Consider the following 25,380-nt stretch of genomic DNA (forward strand, 5'->3'; position numbering starts at 1 on the left):
AGTCAGAAAAAATTATTTTATTCCCTTGGTGGAAATAAAATTCATCAGGTAGCTCATCCTTTACATTTTGGTTATAGATCGGTCTTTATTGTACATATTATACACCCTTCTAATAATGGTTTTTGTAGAGTTTTATAGTGTATTGGGAAATGTTTTGATTAGTATATCTGTTCTTTGTTGTTCCCTTATAGCCGGCAATTGACAATATTTTCAAGGCTACAACCTACTGTCTAAACCTAAAAAAATAATTTTTCTGATGAACTTACACGACTATTAAAGAAACTCCAAGAGCTTTCAAGAAAAATTTACAGAAAATATAAAAATATAAAACCTTAACAAAAATTTCTCTGATCGTGGAAAACAAAACCTCTGAACTATTTGGAAGATTTTAGTGTCTTAAATCAAGTTAGCAGATTGTTTCCAAACAACATAAACTCTACATTATCTGAAAATCACCATATAATAATAAAGAGCGGATATTCTTTTACCACATCTCATGATCTTAATAAATAAATTTTTCTAATTAGGAATTTTTGCGAAGAAATCTTTAAAAAATCAAAAATTAAAAAAGGAGCCCTTGTCCAACAGATAATTCAAAGATTTTCGAAAGAGCTTTTCACAATTGTCTTTAACAATTCCTATATTATGAAAATCTACTTACTAACTGCCAACATGGTCCTCGCCCGGGATTTATCCACAGTAGCTTGCACAATTTATCTGTAGCAAGCTAGATGAGTCTGAGATTATGGTGAGAATGTTTTTCGATTTATTAAGAGCTTTTCACACCCTAAATCTAAATGCGTGTCAGCATTAGCAACAATGGGTTTCTTTATACACTAACTATGTTGAATTTAAAGTAATGGTGGGCATTGAGTTATCCATTACATTTAGTGGAGAGTTAGGTACTCTTCAAGCAGGAATTCTTAGTCCTCTCATCTTTATTTGATATGCAAATGACTTAGAAAGATACTAAAAGACTGTAAACTTTTTATACTGCGATGACACCTGTGATATAATAGTCACATTTATGAATTAATGTCAAAAAATCAACTCATTGTCAACCTTGAAAAAACATCAGTAGTAGAAATTACTGGGCAATACCAGCCACTTCAAAACTCTAATTTAACTTTTAACGGAATAACAATCGAAATATCTGTGAATTGGTACCTTTTTGGACGGGAAACTGTCATTGATTATATGTGTTTGAAATTAAAGGAAACCTGCTTTGCAACGAAAACCCAAAAAGATAAAGTTTCTTTTGGTGGTCTTTTGAACCTATATTATGCAAATGCAAATTGAATCGCTTGAATTGACGATTGAATATTTCTTATTTAAAAAATCATAATTAGATTAATTTTTAACCTATCACCAGTACAATCATGCAAAGAAACTTTTAGGTCAATGTTCTATATCTTTACAAGCTCCTTATCTACATCCACGGTCACAATTCAAATTTTAAAAAAGGTGAAGTCCATACACGTCACAATACACGTAAAATAAGTCAACTCCAACTCCTAAATGTAATAAATTATTTGTTAAAAAATATGCTTATGAGGTTGGTATTTACTATTATAACTCGCTTCCTAGCGAATATAAAGATTCGAACCATGAGAATCTAAAAGCGTCTATATAAATTTACCAACGTTCCGGGAAAATGATGCTGAACTTTCTATCCCTCATTCCTTCCCATATAAATGCTTACTCCGGTAGAAGAAGTATCACACGTCTTTTAGCATCGATGAGATCACAATTGCAAACAACTTGGTACCATGAAACACATTGCTTGCAGACTGGAAGGAGTACGAGCTTTTCGAGTGTCCTAAGTGTGATATATATAAAGAAATGGAAATCAGTGAATGTCCAATGTATGGTTTGCAAAGGCAACAACATAAAATGAAACCGAAGACAAATTGAAAAAGGAACAGATTCAACACACTGGCGTATTTAAAAGGCATTAACATTTTTAACAATATATAGAAAATATCATGACTAAGCGAGGGACATACGTGTGTGCATCCAATAGAGATTGACAGCTAAGGACCTCAGCAGCCGATGCTGTGGATTGGAGGTGTTTTAGAGGATAAACCTGGATTGCACAACTCACCAGGCAGTCCCATACTCTTCTGCGCTTGTCACACAGGGAGTCCGGAAATGATTTCAACTGCAATTCCCTCAAAAACAAAGTATTGTGTATAATTATACTTTATACATCACCTTCTTTCATAAGTTTTTAAAACTGACAAAGCCTACTATGTATTTTTATAGTTTTTTCTATAGCAGAAAAGGGTTGTAGCATCGAATTATAGCCAATGCCAGAGATGACAAATATGACGTCGGGATTATTTATTTCCTTCATGAGACATATAGCTATCTAATCCACAAGGTCTTCTTTCGCATTGATTTCACTACAATATAGAAATTTATCCTATTTTTATGCACATGTACATCTACTGCTTTAATTAAATCAATTGCAAAAAATTTCTGTATTAGGTGGATATATTGGGAAACTTATCCGTAACCAACCATATAAACGGGGTAAACCTATCAGATTTAGAGGAGAGGATCATCTGGATAAACCAAGACGATTCAATAGAGGGACCGGTACAATTCGCTGAATCGGTAGAGATATATAATTTCCTCAAGGTCAGAGGAAACTTAGAAACCAACTTGTTGATGGGTGAAAATTTTGAAGATCATCTCAACAGTGCGATTTTCTTAGACAGGGGAATTTTGAAAGGTACTTATTTTGTAAAATATTTTTTATTGTTAATATTTTTCCCTTACCTGAATTTCGTACTGACCGTTGTTCGTTTTTGTTTTTAGGAAGGTACACCTTTAATGAGGTGGTGATTAATCAGTTTTTGAAAACCGATTATATCAATGACATCAATATGAGTGCAATAGTGCCGTTAAAGACAGATCAGACTATTAAACAGGAGTTGCGTTTTAATGAATTAAAAGTTGTTAATGATGTTTGCGTAAAAGGTAAAGTCAATGATAAGCATTTGGAAGACGAATACAACAGGACATTTTTGGTAAATATTAGTCGCTATAGCTATTAGTGACGTCATCGCTTCCCGCCCGAAATTCCTTCTCTCTCTCTCTCTCTCTCTCTCTCTCTCTCTCTCTCTCTCTCTCTCTAAAACCTATATTATTTCATACAGTTTATAATAAATATATTGTTGGCTCAGGTATACGTCGACCAGGAATATAGTGGTATTACAACCGATCTTGTGATTAACTTTGCCTACTGTTTATTACCCCAAAACCGAAGCCCCTTACCCGTAACCATTCCGGACCACCCTGGAATTTTTCTGCCTACACTAACAAGCGGGATCCAAGTATGTTTTCCATCTTTTTCGCCGAGTAATTCTCGAAACATGTACATAAAAATATTAGTACAAAGTAACAATTTAACAATGTAACAATCATTACATTTCTACATATTATCACAATTAATATAGAAAATATTAAATATAAAAATAATAAAGTATCAGCCACTTAAAAAATCGTCACCATCGCTACTGTCGTCACCTAGTTCAATGATCAACTCCGGCACTAATCGCTGTCCATAAATATTTTCTTCTTTTATTACTCTCTTTTCCAGTTAGATTAGCTTTGTACTGATATTTTAGCTAGCTCTTGTCGCATTACGTGTATGGTACTATTACTAAATTTTGGTGCAGTATTATTTCTTCTTATATGCTCTTTCAACTCAGACCAAATCATTTCAATATACAAAATACCATATATACAAATATACAATATACAAATATCCAATGATACGGGGGTAATCTCAAGAATTCATGTCCGTTTTGTTGTGCTATCCAATCAGTTTTATAGTCTTTATTAAAATGTTTAATTTTTAATAATTCAAGAAGTTGTTTTTTCGTGTATAAATCATTTTTGTACAGAAATTCTTTAATTTTTTGTTTACTTGAAGAAGTATTTGGATTTTTTCTAATTTGGGCTGAATGATACGAGACATTATCAAACACAATAACAGTATTTGGCGATAGTTGGGCAACAGTTTCTCTTCAAACCAGTCCTCAAATATTTCCGCGGTCATGTTTTCATGGTACTCCACATTTGAATCTTTGACATTTTTGGAAGACAAAAATAAGGCAACCAATTTTGCATCCAGTATACAGAATTATTATGCGTTTTCCATGTAAGGACACACTTGTTTTTTTTACTGTGTCGAGCGTCTCGAACCATGTTTCGTCTAAAAACACTTTTTTCAAATTTATTACAAATATTCGTTACGGTCCATCTCAGCCAAGATCTACTTAATGCAGAATAAACTTCTGTTGCACTATATTTTTGGTCGTATTATACCTGAAAGTAGGAGGTAGAACAAAGCAAATTAACGGTATCTAAGAGAGACAAACAGTGGTTTCACAATTTAAAATTAATAGTTGGCCTGTGGTTTGCGGCCTCAATAATGTTTAATGAATATTTTAGGCCAACAGAGATCAAGACATTGCTTCAGAAGTCGAATTCACAGGCAATGTCATTATTTACGAAAACTTGAAGGCTCCAGTAATAAATGGAAAATCTTCATCAAAAATTGTCTCGACAAATGGCTCTCAGAACTTGACAGCCGAATACCAGTTCGAAGAAAAAATATGGACTAATAAAGTTTTTGAAGTAAGCGGTTTGATAAATGGAGTGAACTTTACCCGATGGGCAAATAATAGCGTCAAACTGTACGCGCAAAGCGTTCAAAAAGTGAACGACGAATGGTCGATTACAGACAACCTTACCTTCCTTGGCAACTTGAATCAAAGCGAACTCTTGATAAATGGAAGAAATTTTAGTCAGTTGGTCAACGATATCAAAGAACGAAAAAATTACGAGTATCATACGAACAAGGGCATTTTGGTAAGCGTTTCTCTATTTTATAATATACTTTTGTATTTCGTACTTAAGTTTTTCTGAATAAGAGAAAGTTTGGGTGCTTCGGATTCTAGACTATTTTTCTCTACATTTCTACTAGATATCCTAATTAACCATATTAGCTTTACTATATTAATTAACCGCGTCCCATAGAAAGGGCGTTGTTGGTTGTCTAGCTCGAGTTCAGTAGTGTGCATGACGTTGACAATTTTTAGTGCTAAAAGTTGCCTGGATGTTCAACGTCACAAGTTATTTCCGAAAGTGTTTCTGAAATGACATAGACGACAACTTTTGGTGTTTTTAAAAAATCGCTGTAACTTTTTTGCTATGTAAATTTTTGTATATCAATGATAACATTTCTAAAGAATTTTGTTACCTATAATTGGTCTTAATAACTAATAGTCTAATAGTCACCAACAGAACATTCGTTTCTTATATAGGACATCCTGTATATTTTTGAAAGAGACTTTTAAAATTATTTTTACAAGTTTTGAAAATTGAACAACTTAGCTATGAACGGTGTGATGTTGACGATAGTTTTTGATTAAAGATTTCCATGAATATTTCGAAAAATCAACTGGAAATAGCGTTACATTTTTCAAAGTAGGTTCCACTGACAAAACTGTTGATATTCGTTAACTTTCGAGAGGACGTTGGAGGATTATTTTAGATTGGTTCTAAAACATCTAATTCCTGTAACTCCCCAATCCTATCTGATGTACTAGTTTTTTCACAAACCGACCACTGTTGGTTTAGTTGTGTCGCAATATTCCGAACATGTCTAGAGTTTGTTTTCTCTCAGGATATTCGTCGTGATATAAATTGTTTGCAGCTTCTGAAGCCTTCCTCACTTTTATTAAACAAAATGTCATAAACAATTTATTTGTTATTTGAAAGAATAAAGTAAAACCAACATTTTAACAGTTACAATCACAGTTTTTCATTTAATAGTATACGCATTTGTTTTTTGACTCATAGGAAATTTCTTCAATAATTAAAAATTATGTAGGGGTTCTATATAAAAATGGATTGTTTTGTTGATAACTATTAAACTATTAATTTTTAAAACGCTAACATTTCAGAAAAGGTGCTTAAAATATTTTCATAAAAACACAAAATGTTCGATAGAAAAACTTAGAGATTTTTTGAAAATATACCTTATAACACCGAAGTGGTAACAGATATTCGTGTGTGATTCTGGTTTTTATGTTTTTTATGAATATTGCAATATACGTTAGTTGCCTATCTTCATCAATTTTCCTTTAAAATTTTTCAATTTGGCCCACCCTGTACATACTATAATTTAAATGCAAATTGAAATTTAAAGGTGTATTACGAAACAAGTGTGATAAACGGAATATGAGTCACTAGTTTATTTGGCATAAGCGTAGCGCAGCAGAGCGAGTGTTTAACAAACGAGTGACTTAAAAAGTTTACCAAACATGTTCTACGCCCATTAGTTTTTGGGTACATTTAAGCAAAACAACATGAATACATTCACTGACATCGCCGTTAGAATTGTCAAACGTCAAAATTTAAGCTGTGCGGTAATATCTCCGAAAACATCCGATTGCTTTAAACCCAGAAATGTCCGAAGCGACTCGGATCTCTGGGAAACAAAACTGACGTGGTAAAACGATACTTTCCGTACGCTAGATCGGTGTATATTTAAGTGATTTACAGACGGGAGTAGAAAAGCTTTTTAAGTCACTCGTAGGATGCCGTTTACCACACTTAATAATATATTATCACCAAATGTGTTGCATACTATAATTTTTTTACCAACGTTAGTTTTTTGGGTACATTTTTGCAAAACAACACGAATGCGATAATATCTCCGAAAATATCCGATAAAAAAACAAATATTCCAGGATAGCATATTAATCATTGGTGTAGTATAATTAGACTTTTATTACGCAACCCAGAGTAGAAACCCAAATAAAAATCCGAACAGTTTCCACTCTTCGGTGGGAACTTCATCCCCGTTCGGTCATAAAATCCATCCCGAAAGGTGAGCCGCTTTCAGGGCTTTGCTCGTAAACCGTAACTTTGACGAGAAAATATTATAGGACATTTTATCTTCATTTTTTCTACATAAAATCCAATCCACCCAACTTTTATAAATAACTTTGGAAAATAAACATAGTTCTCAGCAGGAAGAGAAAAATTAACCCAGCGCCGTCTTTTGTGGCGATTATCTCGAGGATTTTTAGAATCAGCAAAAAATGAACAGGATCGAAATTACTACGAGGCCTGCACCACCCTTGAGGTAGATTTGAGGTCTGTTTTTTATTAAAGTAGTTTCCCTGTAGGGCAGGCTCTATTCTATTAATGAAATATGACTATTTAATCATCTGCCTCTGCAAATTTGTTCACCTCGATGGCATTTAAACAACTCTGTCCACAATAATGAGATCACATTTTTATAGCTTATGAGCTGAAGAACTGAATATGAAAGTGGCAATTGAACCTGATGAGAACCGCGATATAAATGTTGTGTTAATGCAGCAGTCGAGAAAAAATGACTTCATCTTCTTCTTCAAATGCCGAAAATTGAACAAGTGAATTTTGAAATTGTGATTTTGAGGCATGATGTTCACTGTCTCCGAAGCAGATCTAAACACTGTGGTGGTGCTTACTCCATACCACTGACGAAGATTTTTGAGCCAAGACGTCCTTCGGCGACCAGAACCAAGTTTTCCCGCTATTTTTCTTTGCCTGATTATATGAGCAATTCATATTTTTTATTTCCCATTACGTGGGCAAGATACTTCCAGCTTTCTTCTTTTAATGGTATTAAATACCGCTGAATTCGTCACTCTGTCCACTCATGATATCTTCAACATTTTACGGTAAACCCACATTTCGAAAACCTCTTACACATTGTTGCTGTGAGGGTCCATGCTTCTATTCCGTAGAATAATGTGCTAAAGGCATAGTAACGTAATAAGCGTATTCTTAAGGGAATTCTTAATACTCTGTTGGTTAACGTCTTTTGCATGTTCCTGCTTGCTCTATTCTGTTTTTGATTTCTTGAGTTGAATCCCAGTTTTCATTCACCCAGCACGCCAAATATGTTTGTACTCTCTCTACTATTTCGCCATTTACGCTGATATTTGTTAAGTTATTAGTTATGTTTTCGGTTTCGCTTATGCCATTCGATTTGGTTTTCTTTATATTTGTTAGGTATGATCTGTTACCGCTGATAAAAGTAGCTGTAAATCATCCTTATCTGTTGATATTAAGACCGTGGCGTATCTTAAATTGTTGATGATGATTCTATTAGCAATTACACCCTCTGCCCATTCTTTAACGGCTTCCCTGGTTCCAGTATAAGTTGACTGCTTGACTCGATTGTAATTTCGGGGTGCCTTGTTTAAGGCAATTGGAAATTTCTTCCCATCTCTGTATAAATCATGTTTTTGCCGATCATTCAAGGATGCATTCACTAGATTTATATTCTGTGATTTTTCTTTCCCACTAAACGTATTGTTCAATAAAATATTAACTTCAGTAATCTTTTAAAACTGAATAAGTCCCTAATATTTCAATGAACGTTTTTTAAAAAGCGAATGTCTTTTTCCGGCGGATCCGGATCGATCCTTGCCCAACAACTACGGGTTTTAAATAATTGCGGCAACTAGAATCTAGAGTGGAAATTCTTGCTGGTTCTTTGATTCTAATTTTGTCATCAATTTATTCTTCAACATCAACAACGACTCGAACGCCAGCTCCAACTATAATTCTTCTGTTCATAACCTGTGAGCGTAAAAGGTATGGAAAGCGATGCAGAGTATGAAAGTTGGTTTGCCCAGCACACTAATTGTCGTGGGCAGAGTTGTTTAAGTTACGTCGAGGTGAACGATTTGCAAACGCAGATGGTTAAAGAGTCCTACTGGGGAAACCACTTAAAAAAAAGGACCTAGAACTCCAATTTGTTCTTCTGTTCGGCATTTCAAAGACATTTTGCTTAGACTACATAATTTTCGGCCCTTTATTCTAAAATGCTCATGCAACACGTTTATAAACTTCTACAGTTCTTCGCTTATTAAAGACTCGCTTTGCTGCGACCCGTTAGTGCCTAAAGTATCCTTTATTAAACTTGTTACGTAATATATAGGTGACCATGACTGTAATCGTATACACTTCCCTACGAATCCACTGGGCATCCCAAACAAATATTTATAGGGACTAAACTAATAGAAAAACAATGTTTGTTTCTATAGCGCTACATTTTTGAATTAATTTTTGAGAAGTAATTTCTATTGTTTTAAAAATAGGAACATTATATAACATTCTAAAAATTGAAATTGCTAAGCCGCTGGCATACATTTTGCATAAATTAACAGAAAATTAGCGGGGAATCCTCGAAAGTAAAACATAATTCATGGGATTGCCGAATATGTTTGGTGAGGTTAGTGAGCATTGTGCAGATAAATTTCTTCTTAAAATGTCAAGACTTACGAAAAATATTCCAGATACGTTTTGCTTTACGTGTAGTTCTTTTTTACACCAGTATTTAAAAAACAATACTATACATATGTTGTTTGTAAGGTATGTGATAAAGGTTTAAGACATTGGAATAATGGAACCAGACGATCCTTACTTTTTGGAATGCCCATGCTTTGGAGAGAGCCAACAAATCACCCTAATGAGTTCTATTTCCTCATGTGCAATGTTCTTTCATATAATACTCAAACTTTGAAAAAGCATTGTTTATCAGAACCTTAGGTCTTTAATTAGGGCTGTGTCACGTGGCCCAGATTTGCCTGAGAATCCAGGCAATTTAGAAGAAGGTACAATCAGTTTTTCTGAAATAGATAAAGATAGTGATGTTGGCGATATATGGAGTGTTTCTCAGCAACCATAGTTATTTTCACAATTAGTGAAGGACTTGAGGAAAATTTCAGCATCTAGACTTCGAAATAAAAATTTACTGCTACACGACGTTGAAATTTCATATTTCATAAGGCGCGAGACAGAGTTTATAGGCTCTTTTGAACAATGTGGTTCACTTGTTTATTTCACCGATATTCTTTCACCGAAGACTGAAGACTTTTTATTGATTCATCCCCGAGTAGCCTTAAAGCTGCTTCTTTGTATAAGTGAAATGCACTGTACCTGTTGCTCATTCTGTGCAAATGAATGAATGCTACGAAAATCTGGAACTACTGCTCGAGAAAAGCAAATACAAGGACTATAGTTTGTGGTGCCTTAAAAAATGTGGGATTTCTACTAGGTCAATAGTTCCTCTATTTTTGTGTAAATGGGACAGTAGACAACAACATAGGGTGAAAAATAATTGGTCAAATAGGGTTAACTTAACTCCCGGATCAAAAAATATTGTTCACGATAGTCTTAGCACCGTTGCATATTAAATTGGGGCTACCGAGGCAGTACGTCAAAGCTTTAACTATGGAACATGTTATAAATACCTATGTGGAAAATTCCCGGCTCTCTCAAATGCAAAGTTAAAAAAAGGAATTTTTGTAGATCCTCAAATAAGGCGATTAATGAAAGATCAAGACTTTGTGAATACCATGATCGAATCTGAAAAGGTCGAATGAGTTTCATTTACTAATAAAAGGTTTAATAGGAAACAACAAATATCCAAAAGGCAAAGCCATTCTAGAAAACATGTTAGAGAATTTAAGGAAATGAGATGCAATATGAGTATAAAACTACACTTTTTCCACGCACATCTGTACTACTTTCTCAAATATCTTGGAGCCATGAGTGAGGAGTAAGGTGATCGGTTCCACCAAGATATAAAAGAAGTGAAACGCATTACTGCTGGTTATTGAAAAGTGACAAAAGTGCCATAAAATGTACAAGAAAATTTACTGAAGTTTTTCGGTCAAGAGGGGGAGATCTTCCAAAAATAAATGGACTTGACTGTTGTTTGAAATGTTGTTACTTAATTTAGTTTTTTTAATTCGGTTTTTGTTCTTGTACTAATAAAAATAATGTTTAAATAAACCGAGACTTTCATTAATTAATTTTTTCAATGTTGATAAAAAACCTTACGCGACACAAAATCAAATGTCCTGCTAATGGCAACTTCCATGCCCTATGACGTTATAATAAACGTTGATTCGTGTCTTTTAAAGCAGTTTTTCAAAATATAAATACAAATACAAATTGGTTTCTCTTCGTTTTATTGAGTGTGACGACTTATCGTGTGCTAGAATCCATATATTGTACTCACATCGCTTGTGAGTTTCATTTCCCGTGATCATTGTCATATTTGATTCTATTTTCAGAAAGATTACAATAACCTATGCGCAGATGTATCATATCTCTACGAAAAAGCGAAAAATCAAATTTACAAATTCAAATATTTCGATGAGATGCAAAGGTTAACCTTTTACGATCGCATACAGTACGTCAAGTTTTTCGATCATCGCGACAATCGTTACCTCTTGGTTAATGGAAATAACTGTATCTCTGATCTATTGAAATTCGATGCAAAATACTTCAAGATAGTTAAAAAATTGCATACCGGCTCTGTCGAGCAGGCAGAAGTAGTTCAAAGCGACGAGCAATTGTTTTTAGTGACGAATATCGGTCAATCAAATACTCAGTGTAAACTGGAAAACACAACCGCCATATGGAAGTTGCAGGACGAAAGTCTTGAGGTAAGAGTCGAGCCCTTTTTCTACAATGTCAGTGGATGTTCACTTCTGTACAGTTTGTAGAAACCATAGAAAAGCAGGAATTACTACAAGAATCTTTTTTACCCTTAACGTTTTATGGACTGAAGGACGGTTTAATTGGTGAATATAGGATACATCCAAATTCACTAATAGCCGTGAGACCTCGTCGAAGATGGGAAGTCAATACCGGTAAAGATGAAACGTTTGATTTATTTTTTTTGCTAAATTTTAAAACTAAAATCGTAGACAATATCGCGTTTATGCCGAGAGGATTGGGAAAAGTAATCAGTCTCCGAACAGGAAAGAGCCTGATTTACCTAGACGACAGTAACATTGAGGAAATTGAGTACGCCGACCCCAACCTTGAGATCGTTTCGGTAGGAAACTATTCGGAAAAAAGAAACTTATTTGTTCCTGGAAGGAACGGCGGAGACATCGTTGTTCTCAGAGTTGGAATTAAAGGATCAAAAAAGGACCTTCTGGCAGTTGCATCTCACAGGGAAACCAAAGTTGGGCATCGGTTAGATCTAATAGAGGTCAGTAAAAAGGCATTTGCATTATTTTTTAGTTTAGTGTATAATTCGTTTGCTTTTTTAGATTTATGATGACCCGTTTGCAGAAGAGTTATTCGATAAAATCTCCTGTTACAAACCATCTGCTTTGACCGCCGTAGATTTTGGCAATGGAGAAACGCTGCTAGTGTTCATGGAGGATAATAAAGTATTGCAGATTTACGAGTATAAGGGTAAATTTTAAACATCACATATGGCAGACGCACTAAATGTGTTTTAATGTGTAGGAATTGAAGGATTCAAGCATAAAGCAGCAATCAAAATGGCAGGGCACTCGCTATTTTTAATGACCCTGCCCATAGAGCCATACCTGAATCCAAGAAAAGTGTTAGGCCTGGTTCACAAAAAGGAGGTGATTTTGCTAAATGCGATCATGCTGGGAAACAGAATAAATGGAAATCTAAAATGTTAATTTTAACGTATTGTAATTGTTGTTGTTTTTAATATCAAATTATATTTTACAAAAATATCTATTATGTAAATAAAACATTGTTGTGCTGTTGGTTGAATATTAAGAAAAATTTTTCCTGTAAAAGTCAATTAGTTCTCTGTCAACTTCTGGGTCCCCTGAAAGTTTGACGGTTTGAATAAAGGTCTTAAATTCTTGTCCATCTGCCTCACTCAGGAAATCATTGTGCGTGACGGTGGCTCTAACTACCTCCTTTTTCTCTCCGGCTGACGGACAAACTGATTTTAAAAATGTTTGATGAGGGATGTTTTCACTCCATGATGGATCAGGAACAAAAGCTTCATTTGATGTGTCGGTTGATGATTCTAAATGTCGAAAGCTTTGGGTTATGGAGGTTCGATCCAGCTTGCTAACGTTGTCTTTCTCTAGTCTTGTAGGTACGTCGCAATTTTCTTTACAAATGCATAAAGGATAGTGAATGGATCGTTTTGATGAAGACTCAGAATAATCACAGGTACAAGTGAGAACCGTATTTTGAAATTGATCTACCCTAGTATCAACCAACATTTGGTTTTGGCAGTTCAAAACTCCACAACATTTTTCTGACTCCATAACTCCGCAACTATTAGACGCAGAAACACAATCTTTACAGGAACAGATGTAATTGTTCTGTAACCAAGCGTTAGTACATTGGGAATTGCTTCCGCCGTCATAGAAATTATCGCAAGTATTCGAGGTTGCAATTTTTCTAAGATTGCTGTCTGATCCTGGAAAAGAATGCTGGATATTTGAATGGTTGTTCTCATTGTCCACAGGCATTGACGGCAAGTCATTTTTTGGTTGATACATCCTCATACTAGCATTTTCGGGGCAGTTGCATTTGAAACAATCGACATCGTAGTTGACATTAATATCGGATACTTTTCGATGCCTTGTCGATGTTTCTATCCTCTTAAGGTTACACTCCAAGTGCATTGTTTCGGTTTTTAATTGTTTAAGCGCGACGATGCTACTTTTGTAAATATTTTGTTGATGTTCAAGATCGTCGACTAAGAATCTTTTTTGCTGAAAATCATGAGGATGAAGATAATCCAGTTGCGTTCTAAGATGGTTTATATGTTTTTGACATTTCTGGATCGTGTCTGCCAAAACTTCAGCTTTCCGATAAGTCGCATTTAACTGGCGGGTACACTGTTCCATTTCAAACGCATTTTTCTCGGCATTTTCGCTGGCTGAAGCGTTTTTGCACCATTGACAACCTGATAATTGTGCAAAATTTTTTTCAACGCTTCCACGAAGAAAATTTTCTGAAAATAAAGGTATTCCTTTTTTCTAGTCAATGAAATTTCATGCATACTCTTAGGATGTCGGAAATGGTAAGAAGAATAACTAACAATTTCTTCAAAAACTTCGATGTATTTATATAGACCAAGTATATTAGTGTTTAATGACTTTTTCCACTTCAGTTTTTTGTGTTATTGTAGTGACTACTGGTAAAAAGGTAAAAAACGAGGACATTCGAGACTGATATAATTTGAAAAAACTGAAACAAAAAACGAATCTCAAAAAATTATTATGGTCGGCAAGAAAAAGGAGAATGAGTAGCTATAAAAAAAGATTATAAAGCGAATAGCAACATGCAATATAAAAACACTAAATAATAAACATCAGGAAATTAAAATAGAATTAAGGGGTAGAAATATATGGATATGTGCATTACAAGAAACAACAAAGAAAGGCACAAATGTGCCTGGGCCAATATATTTTAATGTACATGGAAAGACACGTCAGAACAAAAGGGGGTGTAGCATGATCCATAGAAAAGTGTTTTAAAATATACAGGAATGCAAATATGTATCGGAAAGAATTATATTAGTTAAACTTAAATCAGAAAATCAGAAAACTGCAAACCAGAAGAAGACAGACTAAAATTGTATGAGAAATTACAAAATATTAGGTGACCTTAATACACGAGTAGGGAACGCAATAATACCAGGGGTGAATTAAAAATTTAATGAAAGTGTCACTAACGAAAACTGCGAATCTTTAGTACACTTCTGTTCACAAAACGAATTTCGAATAAATAGACACAAAGAACAACATAAATATACATTCCAAAATACACGAGGAGATAGATCAATCATAGACTATATCTTAACAAATAATTAAATATATTACACACAAATACTAGATATAAGATGATTATGTGTGACCACAATCTTGTTTTAGAGAAAATAACAATGAAAATAAACAAACATCAAAAAACTAACATTTGTTTGAGGAACAAAGACTAAAGTAGGAAAACAGGATGAATCAATAAAAAATATCTATCAAACAATATTGGAAAACAAAATAAACGAAAACTCTGTAATAGAAGAAGATATAGAAAATAGCTGGAGAAAGATTCGAGAAAATATCAAAAACGCAGCAAAAGAAGCGCTTGGGGAACGTAAAACCGACAGAACATCAAAAAGCATAAAAAGTACACATTGGTTTTATGACGATGTAAAACTAAAATGTCAACAGGATACAAGAGCCTAATTCAAATATGAGTCTACAGAAACAAAAGAAGCCTATAAAGAATGTGAAAGAATCCGCAACGAAACAAACACACCGGTAAGAAAAAAAAAGCAGAACCTTGGAAAAAATTCTCAAAAGATATGGAACACGACTTTTATGGTTGGCAACCATAACAGATGAAATACTAGAAATAAATAGTGAAGAATGGAAGCATTTAAGAAATTAAGAAACCGAATATAAATTATTGAAGTACGGAGGTCCCAAGCTAATTAGAGAACTAACAGCGTTTATAAACACAAATACCGGAAGACTCTAGCACAAGCATAATGATACCACTTTTTAAAAAGGGGGAAAAAATTGACCCAAATAACTATCGAGGAATTAACCTCCTATGCACGATTTTAAAACTGAAAACAAAAATTATTACGAACAAAATAACAACACTTGTAAGACTCTCTGAAAAACAACAAGGGTTCAGAAGAAGACAAATTATAGTCCAGTGTTCTTATGCTTCATAGATTTAGAAAAAGCATTTGATAGAATGCAGCTACAGGACGCGATACATATTCTTTATAACAGAAATATCCCATTTGATAAAATAAAACTAATAGAAAATATATACAAAAGAAATAAAATAGGGTCAAGAGTAAATTCAGAGCTAATAGATGTAATACAGGTATTAGGCAAGGAGACTCACTAAGCCCCTTATTATTTAATGTTATATTAGACGAAATAATTAGAGAAGTAAAAACAAAAAAGGCTATAAAATGGGTAATAAAGAAATACGACTGTTGTGTTACGCCGACGATTCTGTATTGGTAGCCGAGAATGAAGATGATTACTACATCAGTTTCATACAAATGCAAAGAAATATAGGCCAAAAAACTAAATCATTAGTAATCTCTAAAGAACCAATTAGATGTAACCTGGAGCTTGATAACCAAATATTTAGGAATTAGATTCTCATGTGATGATAATATAGAGGATGAAATAAGAGAACAACTGCAAAACCCTATAGGCTAGCAGGATGTCTAAACGACACGATATGGGAGAATAAATGCTTAAGAACCTAAACAAATTCCCTCATATATACGTCTGCAGTTCGACCAATCATGACTTATACCGCTGAAACAAGACCGAAAATATCTAAGACTTAGAAATGCCTGAAAATAGTAGGGAAAACACTCTGGGATAGAGAAACAAATGAAAACATCAGACACATATGTGGAATTGAAAATATTTACACCTATTCACATATATAACACAATATATAGATGGAATGTCTAAACAATGGGTAGTGAGGATAGCAAGAGATAAATCGCCTGTAAAACAATCAGAAGTGCCTAATATAGAAGAAGAAGAAGAAAAATAAAATAGTTTGCGTTAAGTGTGGGCCACCGGACGTAATAGTTCGTACTAATTCGTACTAATTTTATTACTTTTTCATGAACAGCATTACGAACAAACGGTAAATTGCTTTTATATTTAATTTCCCAAATTTCATTGTAAATATTATATTTACCTGTGAAACGTTGTGACGGTAGTGTTTGGGTAAATTTATTTTTAAAATCGTGCCCAACTGTTCCATTGCTACGTTTACTAGATTTCAAAGTAAAAATTTCCGCTTTCATTAAATAAAAACAATATTGTATTTGATTCATATCGGGTTCTACTTGAAGAACCGAACGTAGTGGGTCGTTTAAGTATTTTTGTACCAAATCTTCACACAAAACTTTTTGATTTTCCTTGAGACAGCCGTTGTGTTCCTTGAAAAATTGGCTTTTACAATGGGCTAAAAAATATTTACCCGAAATTACTATAAATGGCCTGTTCGTTTTCCGAGCAGCAAGTTGCATTTGAAGTTCTTGGATTTCATTTCTCAACAGCAGAATTTCCTGGTACGGATCTATCACTTCGTTGATCACTGGATCAGTTTTAATTCGAGAAACTCGCTGGGCGAATTTGCAAGTACTTATGGATTCCTTAAAAAGATAACACTTGGACAATTTATCAAAATATTGCGTCACCAATTTACTTGTAAATGATTGCTATTAATTGCCAGCATTGCTAACATTACCGTCACACAATTTCCCCCCAAGGAATCCTTTAAAATAAATGTCATTATGCTATTTCTGTAAGGTACATGTCGACGTCGTGCTTCTGACAATGCGAGAATAACTTGCTGCAGAAAATGTAGCGACAAATTTATATGCCTAGCTTCATTCAGTACTGTTCCGGTAATCTGGGATTTATAGACTCGTTCTGATCTAAATCAACAGAAATAATCTTTTTTTTTATCGCCAACTTGTAATTAGGAACACAAAGCTGTTTAATCATACCCGGCAAGATCCACCAAGTTTAGCTTAGAAAATTTCATTTTCTGGTCAGATTGCCGAAAACTTATGTAAATTGTGAAGATGCAATGGGACCTCGAAGAATAGTCGTTCATTGGGGTCTCGGCGATTGCTCTAAAAATGAGTCAACTGAGTAGTTATCGGTTCCCTACCATCGGATGCAACCAGGTGAATAATAAATGATACAAAAAATAAGACATTATTGTTTCGGAAACCTGATCGTTTCTCCCAAAAAGAAAAATCTCATGGCTTCCTCTTCAGAAGACACGGGCAAAACACTTAAATTTCTGAGATGGGGTTCACCCTTTTTGTCTTCCAGAACTGTCACGCGTCTAAAAATATATAAATATTATGTAATACAATTAAATTCAATTAGATTTCGGGATTAATATTTTGTTACACAAAAAAAAAACTTACGACAGTTCTTCTAAACACGGCGCTGTTTTGCTTTCCCTGGGATTTAAGAGATCGTAGCCCACCTCGTTGTAAATTTCCATATAAGAAATATAGATTGTCGGCTTTTCATCGGTCTGCAAAGAAAATTTACGACAAAATTTTGCAAGAAATAATTGAGCAATAATAATAATAATAACAACAATAAAACTTCTTCATTGCAATTATCTTTGGCCCAAATAGAAGTACAAATTAAATCATATTATAATTAAGCAAATATTCTTCAATATTCTTCGTTGAAATCTTTCTGAAATTTGCTGATTATTTTAATATATTTCACAGAAATTGGTAAAGCACCTATAATATCGAAAATCTGTGATTAAGTAGCATGATATTCTGGTTCGACTGTTATTATCATGTAGTAAATTTCCCGAGAACTTATTTACTTGCAATTGTTTAAAGGTTCCTCCAAAAGAGTCCTGGTTCTTCATTTTTTGGTACGTCGTTGGTATAATAAAAACTCTTTGTATGTTAGAAGCGCTACTCAACATGTTATGCCATATTGTACAATAGATTTAAAATGAGCAAAATAGACAATCCTTAAGGCTTCCTTCTGCTCTTACATACCTACCGATTACTCTGATACCCACCCTTCTATAAACTCAGCATTTCTTTTAGCTAACTTTATATAATAAAGAATCAGGGCTGATTGATTTTGTTTTGTTTGATATAAAATCATTTTCGTTTTACTACTATTTACTTCATAGCTTTCTTTCATTTTGGACAATACCATGGTGCTTTCTTTCTATTGGAAAGGCACGATGTTATCCAACTGGATGCTTTACCTCTAATATCATCTCTCTCCATTTTATAGATCAAAATTTCGTGGTAAAGCTAATTTGAGCTGCTGTGGAAAGACAGCTTGTTCCATGGAATTATTTACTAAATAGGACAACACTTTATCTCCGGTATTAAGAATTTTACTATAGTATTTAGTAGTATTAGTATGGTATTTTTAATTTTCCATGATATTGTTTTTAAAAGGAATGTGCTCTTGCGAGTTCAAATGATCTGGAATGATAGTTGCCAAGTGGAAGTGCAAGCCCTGTGCAAATTTTTTGGGATCCTCTGATGAATTAAAAATTAATTTTTTCTTTACTTTCGCGACATGCTTTTCATTTTATTATCCGAATTTACTATTCTTTGTGGCATAATTGCTTTTTTTTCTTCAGCAAAAAGTTTATCATATGCCTTTTTTGGGTTACTATATAAGGAGTTGTAAATGTTATTTGTATTTGAGATAATTAGTCACACATGTCTGTTTAATATCTTTCAGTTTTAGGGATCTAATATGTTTCTTTCTTTTGATGCTGTAAGTTTTTATTTTCAGAGAAAAGCATCCAGAGAATATTTTTATATAATTTTTCATAAAAGTAATGTGTGTTCCGAATGACCTGAGCCTGTGCTCCTTTGGTCTTCCACGGTAGTAATATTTGACGTACTTGGGTGTCCACCGCTTGGATCGTCTTTAGTGATATTTTACAGGCTTTAAAACCTTGCAGACGCTGAATAATTCCTGATGATTTTACGGCGCCTTCCATGGTTACAAAAATAGTGCTATGAAAACGCCCCTATATCAGTCTGAACAACATTGTAGTGTATGTATTGTATGTTGCGTCGTCACACTTGACTGGCACCAATAACATTGACTGCATAATTCTTAGACTTTTGGGAGCATCCCTAGTGTGTGGAACCATACCTTTTCAATGTTTGCGAAGATGAACTCTATACTTCTGGGAATAATACCCCTTTCCTCGTATTTTTTCGGTGAGCCCGTCATCGCGTATGTTTTGCCACTTCCCGTCTGAAAATATAGCGATATATCGAAAATAACAATTCTTTTATTGAACGACACCTGTCCGTAGGCGAAAATTGTGCCATTAAAGCCGCACAAAACTCTATAAAAGAAACTTTAATTTGAATCTTCCCCACAAACTAAAAAATGGACCTTTCGATCACCGGTTGAGCGACGGATTCGAAAATTTTTATTTGATTTGCATCCTGGTCGAACACTTCGTGAAACCTAAAATGAAGACGATCGTTATATTGGAGAAACCAAAGCAACATTTACAGCGTTATTTCCTAAACCTATAGGCATCGGATTTTTGACACAATGACGAAAAGTTGTGGAATATGAGTTGATCGGACTTTTCGTCGCATTTTTTTGCGATTTCGTAATACTGGAAAGATTAAAACCGTCAAAATGATATTGCTGCCATGCGCGTGCTTGGTATGGCATTACGTCTTTGTTAAACTTCGGCTCTAATTTTACCCTTGCGTAGATTTTAATCGGGTACATTTTATACGTTTGTTTGACATTTCCTTCAGTTTTAACAAGTGTCACTTAAGAGTCAGAATTCCAAATCGTCAGAACTCCAGGTACTTTTACGTTTAATTGAGTTCTGCTTTTTGACGCATTATATTATGGGAACACTCTATAACTTTTAAACGACTTCATATAGCGATTTGAAATTTGGAAGGGTTAATATAGGCTGAATGTCCAATTTTTTGCCAATATGTAGTCAATGGTTGGTTGCACTTCCGGTGTGAGCGAAAACGACAGCAACTTTCGAATTTTAAATGGCTTTTTTTTGCATTTTTGGATTCAGGAAAGCTTTTTTTTTTTTTTTAATTTTTATTACATTTTTGAAAATTGTGTCTAGTAGGCTGGCTGATACTATTTACCGAGTCAACTGATAATGGGAAAAATTGTAAATAAAATTTTTCTTTATTTGTCTAACAGCAAATGGCATTTAATGTAATAAACTATTAATTTTTTAACATAACCTAGTTTGTTCTAATAGTACCCTAGTGGGAACAAAAACTTTTTAAAATCGGTGCGTTTTTTGGAACATTTGAAAAGCCGGTACTTTTTTGCAACATTTTGACACCAAAATTTTCAAAGTCCGTTAAAAAGTAAGCTCATAGGAAATATTTTTATTTGATTATCGATTTTGTCGCGTTATCGATTTGGATTATCGTGGCAAACAATAATCAGTTTTCAAAGAACAGAAAAAGTTGATGTGTTTCTGATATATGGGGAATGCAGAAAAAACTCTCTACAGGCACGTGCATTGTATGAAGCCCGCTATCCGGGACGTCACCTTGCTGCACATTCTTTCTTTAGAAAGCTGGAATTGAAAATGAGGAATTCACAAAATAACCGACATCATAATTTTATTACATTTGAAGAAATGGAAATCAATGTTGTGGGATACGTCAACGTAAATCCAGCTGCATTGCTTTAGAATTTGCTATCTCAAGAGAATCTGTGAGGAGAATTTTACAAAAACACGGCTATCATTCTTTTAAGTATAACCTTCATCAACATCTTTATGAAGCTGAATTTGCAAGAAGACTTCGTTATTGTAATTGGCTGTTAGATAAATATGACGAGACTAATAATTTCGATAACTTAATTTTGTTCACTGATGAGTCACAATTCTCAAAAAATGCTTTGTTTAACCGACAGAACAATTGATACTGGCTTTTAAATATTAAAAGAATTGTTCGTCCCGGACAGTTTCAAGAATGGTTCGAAATCAATATTCGGGCAGGAGTGATAGGAAGGCGAATGTTGGACCTGTTTTTTTTTCATGGTGCCTTTACTGGTGCACGATATTTATATTCCTAAGAAATGAAATGGATGACTCCTTAGATGATTTACCTCTTGTCATGACATGACATTAAATAAGCATTTTCAGCACGATGACGCGCCTCCCCTTAATTTTCGAGATGTCACTAAACGCCAACGTGATGTTTATGGGGATAGACTAATCTCAACACACGGTCCAGTCAATCGGCCCCCACGGTCACCGGACTTGACACCGTTAGATTTTTTTGTATGGGGGTACGTAAAAGACCGTGTTTATATAACTCCAGTGTTCGACCTACAAGAATTACAGTAAAGAATATCGGCTGAATTTGATAGTATAACTCCAGAAATGTTAGAAAGTTTCATCTTAAAATAAATTGCTTATTAAGTAAATGTCTATGGCACTTATTTAATTGAAATAAATACAAAACTATAGCTCCAAAATAAATAAATGTGAAGTTTTGTGTCAATGTAAAACTTACAGTAACCACTGTCAAATAGATACTGCAAACATTGTGGATGTTATATTTTCTAGCAGATACAATACTTACGTTAGTTTTTGACTTTGACATATCAATTTTTTACCACAAAAAAAATATTAATCTGTTGTTTTCTTTCCACTGCATGAGCTTGTTGAGAGTTTCTTCTGCATTTTTAATCTTACTGACTTGACAATTAGTAATGAATAGAAGCAAGGTTTTTTCCTTCCTGTGAGCTTATTTTTTAACGGATTTAGAAAATTTTTGTGTCACAATTTTGAAAAAAAAAGTATCGGTTTAGAAAGTTTTTGTTCCCACTAGGGTCCTATTCGAAAAAAACAATAAACTAATAAATATGTATAGTTCATTACATTATATGTTATTTGCCCTTAGACAAGTAGAGAAAAGTTTCATTTAGATTTTTTTCTATGATCATTTGACCCGATTAATAGTGTTTATGATGGTCACAGCTTCCCAGACACAATTTTCAGAAACTAAAAATTAAAAAAAAAAGGAAAACTATCCTATCCTACATAGAATTATCCCCTGAATCCAGAAAGCAAAAAAATGGCACCCAGGCACTGACTCAAATTTATATATTTTTTTATTGAATGAATTTTTAGAGTTTTCTAAAAAACCTATGGGCATGATGATGATAATAATAGGCTGCAGAACGAGCATAAAGTGAATCCATTTGCTGTCGTATACGCAGTGAAGGGAATCTAGTTAAGGGCATTTGCGCAGACTTCCTCTAATAACACATAGTAACATGGCAGAAACATACCAGAAACAACCTGCTGTTTATTCATCGGGTTCTCCAGTTGTAGTAAGCAAAAAATAAAGGAAGGAATTACATCAACAATTTTATTTTTAAATTAAAAATTTCACATTTGCTATAAAAACAGAAGCATTAACAAAACGAATAAATTCTATCAAAAAAAAACAACTTCATTAAGGTTAATATCTACTAAGATCTACTAGTGTTTACTCTTTTTAATTTATGCTTTGGCTCTTTGTGATTGCCCAAATGCCCCCACCCCTGCGCAGTCTATGAAATTTATAGATATATATGTAAAAGGATGGTAAAAGATAAAAAATAAATTTCAACAACTTTATAGATATAATAAGAAAATCAGATAAACCATACATTGATACATCTTATATTTAAATATACCTTTATTCCCGATTACTAAAATTATTTACAAAATTAGCTATCATTTATTGCTAAATTTTCGGTTATATATTTTACATTTTTCACGGAGGCAATGCTGTATTAATTCCGGTTCTAAAGTCCTTATAAACGTTTTTAATTGGAGTCAAATGTTTAGAGTTCAGAATAAGTTCGGGGTTGTGTCCATGAGCACAGATATTAAGTGTTTCTAGTCATGTATATTGCATAATGTATATTTACTCTTTCTATGGGAGCAAAGTTCATAAATAATCCGGTCAAAGGAAAATGCATTCAGATTGGCAACACTGCCTTCCTCTGCAATTGCATCTCCTCCTTTCCTGCTGTATCACAAAATTTTCTCTTCGAAAATCGATAAGGACGTGCGCAAATGATCGCCTGGCTAACAGTCCTGCGCCACACGGCATAAATATCTATTTCCACCAATAGTTCATCTGACCTGCTGTTACATAATGATTTGGCTCTAGGTGACTATTAGACAAAGGAAAAACAAAAGAATAATAGAGGCGTGAGAACTAAATTTTGTCTACGTCGTCAGGAAAATGTCACTTTGACCTTTAAAATTTTCATGGACCTTAAATTGTAAATATACCCACTAGTAGTACAACCGTAACCGGTGGTGAAAATGTCACCCTATAAAGAACTGAAGACCAATGACTCAAAATGTTTCAGCAGGCTGCAATGCATCTTCAAAAATTCAGCAAAAGTGTCATGTGATTCTGTGTCGCGCATGGTTGTGAAAACGGAGTGTGTATTAGTTTAATTTATTATTAAATAGAATCTAATGTTTTCAACCCACAGATCGGAGGATAGTATAAGAGGTGAGTTCATGTACAAATAATATTCCAGAGTTGGTTAATTATGTGTATTAGCTAGCTACATTATTAGATTTGCAATTGGAACTGCTAATTTGGTACTAAGCGACAGTTCCGTTTATTTCATATAATGCAAAAGAAACTTCTATTGGGGGAACGCTAATCTCAGTCATATTTGTTTCTGACCGAACCCTCTTACTCAAATTTAGTTAAACCTCTATACTACGCTATACTTATGCATTCGAGCATCATATTACTAAAGATTTAATCCTTTTTTAATGTTTGGTAGATACATAAATTATGTTATATTTTGCAATCACACTTTTTGCTACTGGTCACAAAACGATATTACAAGGTTAGCTCCAAAATTTCCCGGCCTGACATAGATGCAGCTCCAGTATCACGATAAAACTTTGTCTTCTTTTAAATATATAAATATAAATATATATCTTAGTAGGCTGCGGAAAAAAATGAAGTCTTGCGTCAAATAGTTTTTTATTCACAGCATTTTAAACAAGATGTGTCCGAAAAAATCTCGCAAATAACGCAAATTCAGAACAGAGCAGTCATAAAGTTTTTGAAAAAAGAAGGGTTAAAATTATTAAAGAAAGGCTGGAGGGTGTGTACGGCAAAAATTCTCCTTCGTATTCTGTAGTGAAAGAATGGGCAAAATGTTTTCGAATGGGGCCGGAGTCCCTTGAAGATGATTCAAGAGCTGGTCGACCAGTGGAGGTCATAACGGAAGATATTGTTGCGATTGTGGAAGAGGTGGTATTGAGTGATCGACGTTTAAAGGTCAAGGAAATCTCAGAAATTACTTAGCTTTCTGATACAAGTGTTCGTCGAATCGTGCATGATCATTTAGGTATGCATAAGGTTAGTGCAAGATGGGTTCCTAAAAACCTTTCGGCTATTCAAAAATAACGCCGTGTCGAGTGTGCGCGGTCTTTTTTGGAATTCTGCGGGTCGGAACCGAAGCCTGTGATAGAAACTATTATGACGGCAGATGAAACTATGGTTCTCTATTATGACCCTCTATCGAAAAAAGAATCAATGGAGTGGCGTCGAAGGGGTGAAGCACCTCTAAGAAAATTCAGAGTCTGCCAGTCAACAAAAAAGGTGATGGCCACGATCTTTTGGGATTGTGAATGAATTCTTTTTATAGATTTTAAAGAAACTAATGCCACTGTCAATAGTAAATATTACGCAATATTATTACATAAATTGCGAGACGGCATACGTGTAAAACGTCGAGGAAAACTAACCAGAGGCGTGCGTCTTTTGCACGATGATGCACCTGTCCACTGCTGGTGTTGCACAAGCTGCCATTTTAGAGTGTGGGTTCCAACAGATAGATCATCCTCCCTATAGTCCAGATATTGCCCCCAGCAACTATTATTTGTTTGGATATTTGAAAAAGGACTTACGTGGACGGCGGT

At 34.2% G+C, this 25,380-nt stretch overlaps 3 protein-coding genes across 4 annotated transcripts in view; 2 read left to right on the plus strand and 1 right to left on the minus strand.

The window, feature by feature from the left end:
- The window catches only part of LOC132705649 (uncharacterized), a 30,084-nt gene extending 17,463 nt beyond the window's left edge, over positions 1-12,621 (plus strand). The window contains exons 14-21 of the mRNA XM_060676393.1: positions 2,491-2,737; positions 2,824-3,035; positions 4,465-4,884; positions 11,163-11,537; positions 11,591-11,744; positions 11,802-12,091; positions 12,153-12,300; positions 12,355-12,621. Coding sequence (XP_060532376.1) covers positions 2,491-2,737; positions 2,824-3,035; positions 4,465-4,884; positions 11,163-11,537; positions 11,591-11,744; positions 11,802-12,091; positions 12,153-12,300; positions 12,355-12,539 — 2,031 coding nt within the window. The 3' untranslated portion in view covers positions 12,540-12,621. The remainder of the gene's footprint in view (positions 1-2,490; positions 2,738-2,823; positions 3,036-4,464; positions 4,885-11,162; positions 11,538-11,590; positions 11,745-11,801; positions 12,092-12,152; positions 12,301-12,354) is intronic.
- The window catches only part of LOC132705651 (osmotic avoidance abnormal protein 3-like), a 53,129-nt gene continuing 40,305 nt past the window's right edge, over positions 12,557-25,380 (minus strand). Inside the window, exons 1-11 of one of the 2 annotated variants that reach the window (XM_060676396.1) lie at positions 20,106-20,272; positions 19,812-20,043; positions 19,719-19,761; positions 19,563-19,667; positions 17,828-17,940; positions 17,626-17,742; positions 17,396-17,524; positions 17,092-17,323; positions 16,874-17,038; positions 16,579-16,822; positions 12,557-13,843 (exon numbers count right to left, since the gene is read on the minus strand). In XM_060676396.1, the coding sequence (XP_060532379.1) occupies positions 12,639-13,843; positions 16,579-16,822; positions 16,874-17,038; positions 17,092-17,323; positions 17,396-17,524; positions 17,626-17,742; positions 17,828-17,940; positions 19,563-19,667; positions 19,719-19,761; positions 19,812-19,930 (2,472 nt within the window). In that variant the 5' untranslated portion in view covers positions 19,931-20,043; positions 20,106-20,272 and the 3' untranslated portion in view covers positions 12,557-12,638. Of the gene's footprint in view, positions 13,844-16,578; positions 16,823-16,873; positions 17,039-17,091; positions 17,324-17,395; positions 17,525-17,625; positions 17,743-17,827; positions 17,941-19,562; positions 19,668-19,718; positions 19,762-19,811; positions 20,044-20,105; positions 20,273-25,380 lie in introns of those variants that run through there. The other variant, XM_060676397.1, reaches the window with a different exon arrangement.
- Positions 23,092-25,380, plus strand: part of LOC132705650 (disheveled-associated activator of morphogenesis 1) — a 117,204-nt gene continuing 114,915 nt past the window's right edge. The window contains exon 1 of the mRNA XM_060676394.1: positions 23,092-23,947. Within this exon, the coding sequence (XP_060532377.1) occupies positions 23,911-23,947 (37 nt within the window). The 5' untranslated portion in view covers positions 23,092-23,910. The remainder of the gene's footprint in view (positions 23,948-25,380) is intronic.

The sequence above is a fragment of the Cylas formicarius genome, unplaced genomic scaffold (genome assembly GCF_029955315.1).
Source record: "Cylas formicarius isolate icCylForm1 unplaced genomic scaffold, icCylForm1.1 PGA_scaffold_7__23_contigs__length_41026272, whole genome shotgun sequence".
Taxonomy (NCBI): Eukaryota; Metazoa; Arthropoda; class Insecta; order Coleoptera; family Brentidae; genus Cylas; species Cylas formicarius.